This window comes from Oratosquilla oratoria, chromosome 5 (genome assembly GCF_046742065.1).
Source record: "Oratosquilla oratoria isolate Oo_2021 chromosome 5, ASM4674206v1, whole genome shotgun sequence".
NCBI lineage: Eukaryota > Metazoa > Arthropoda > Malacostraca > Stomatopoda > Squillidae > Oratosquilla > Oratosquilla oratoria.
This window is the reverse complement of record NC_134781.1, coordinates 13,653,176-13,654,128: the sequence shown is the minus strand read 5'-3', so window position 1 is coordinate 13,654,128 and position 953 is coordinate 13,653,176. Positions and strand designations below refer to the sequence as shown.

The 953-nt window shown below is 53.3% G+C and overlaps 1 protein-coding gene across 3 annotated transcripts in view; it reads right to left on the bottom strand.

The window, feature by feature from the left end:
• The window catches only part of LOC143025371 (major facilitator superfamily domain-containing protein 6-like), a 29,386-nt gene continuing 28,433 nt past the window's right edge, over window positions 1-953 (bottom strand). For all 3 annotated transcript variants that reach the window (XM_076184917.1, XM_076184920.1, XM_076184918.1), the window contains exons 10-11: window positions 702-869; window positions 1-249 (exon numbers count right to left, since the gene is read on the bottom strand). In XM_076184917.1, coding sequence (XP_076041032.1) covers window positions 11-249; window positions 702-869 — 407 coding nt within the window. In that variant the 3' untranslated portion in view covers window positions 1-10. The remainder of the gene's footprint in view (window positions 250-701; window positions 870-953) is intronic.

Below are 953 nucleotides of genomic sequence, written 5' to 3'. Positions count from 1 at the left end.
TCATTCCAGCTTAATGAACCCTTTTGTCTTTCTGTGGATTCATCCTTGTCTCTTCCGTGGTCTTCCCATTGCTCTCCTCCGAGGGGCTTTCGTCGAACCTCGTGTATTCGCTTCTTCTGAAGAAGGCCATGTGGATGAAGAGGTAGCTCAGCGCGACTACGAGGGTCACCAAAGCTGTAAGTCTGAAGGTCCACCTCGGGCCCAATGGCTTGAGGAGGAACCCACCGATGAGGCTGCCCAAGCCATGTCCTGTGAAGAGGTGCAGAGGTGGATATGGTACAGTTAAGAGAAAACTTCGGGTAGGAAGGAAACAAGAAGTGTAGGGAGGTGCATGGCGTGTAGATGAAGAGGGGCGCATTGCCCTCTGGCTTGTGTAAATAGCTGTAAGTTGTACAACTTCATGATTGAACGTCTGCATATGTAATAGTAAGTGAAATTCGTCTTTATTGGACTGCATCTGTTCAATTTGGTCTTCGAGAATGTAAAAAATATACGGTGAATTTCTCCCTCTTTACCTCCCTCCCTCCTCTCTGTCTCTCCTCTCCTTCCCTCCTTCTCTCTCTCTTCCCTCTCTCCCTCCCTCCCTCCTCTCTCTGTCTCTCCTCCTTCTCTTCCTCCCCTCCCTCCCTCCTCTTTGTCTCTCTTCCCTCTCTCCCTCTCTCCCTCCGTCCCTCGGTCCTTTCCTCCCCCTCCCTCCTTACCCACTCCGTAGTGGAGACCGTTCTTGATGCCCTGGAGAGTAGCGAGGGTGGTGGGCGTAGCCAGCGCCGCCGCGTAGGTGGTGGCAGCGGCGATCTTGAGGGCCACAGAGAAGCACTCGAGGGCCTCGAAGGGCATCACCATCCACGGGTTGTAGATGAAGGAGTAACCTGACGAAGGGCGAGGAGAGAAAGAAGAGTCAGGGCGAAAGGCATTCGTGGAAACGTTGCTGGAATCCTTTCTCCGGGACGTGT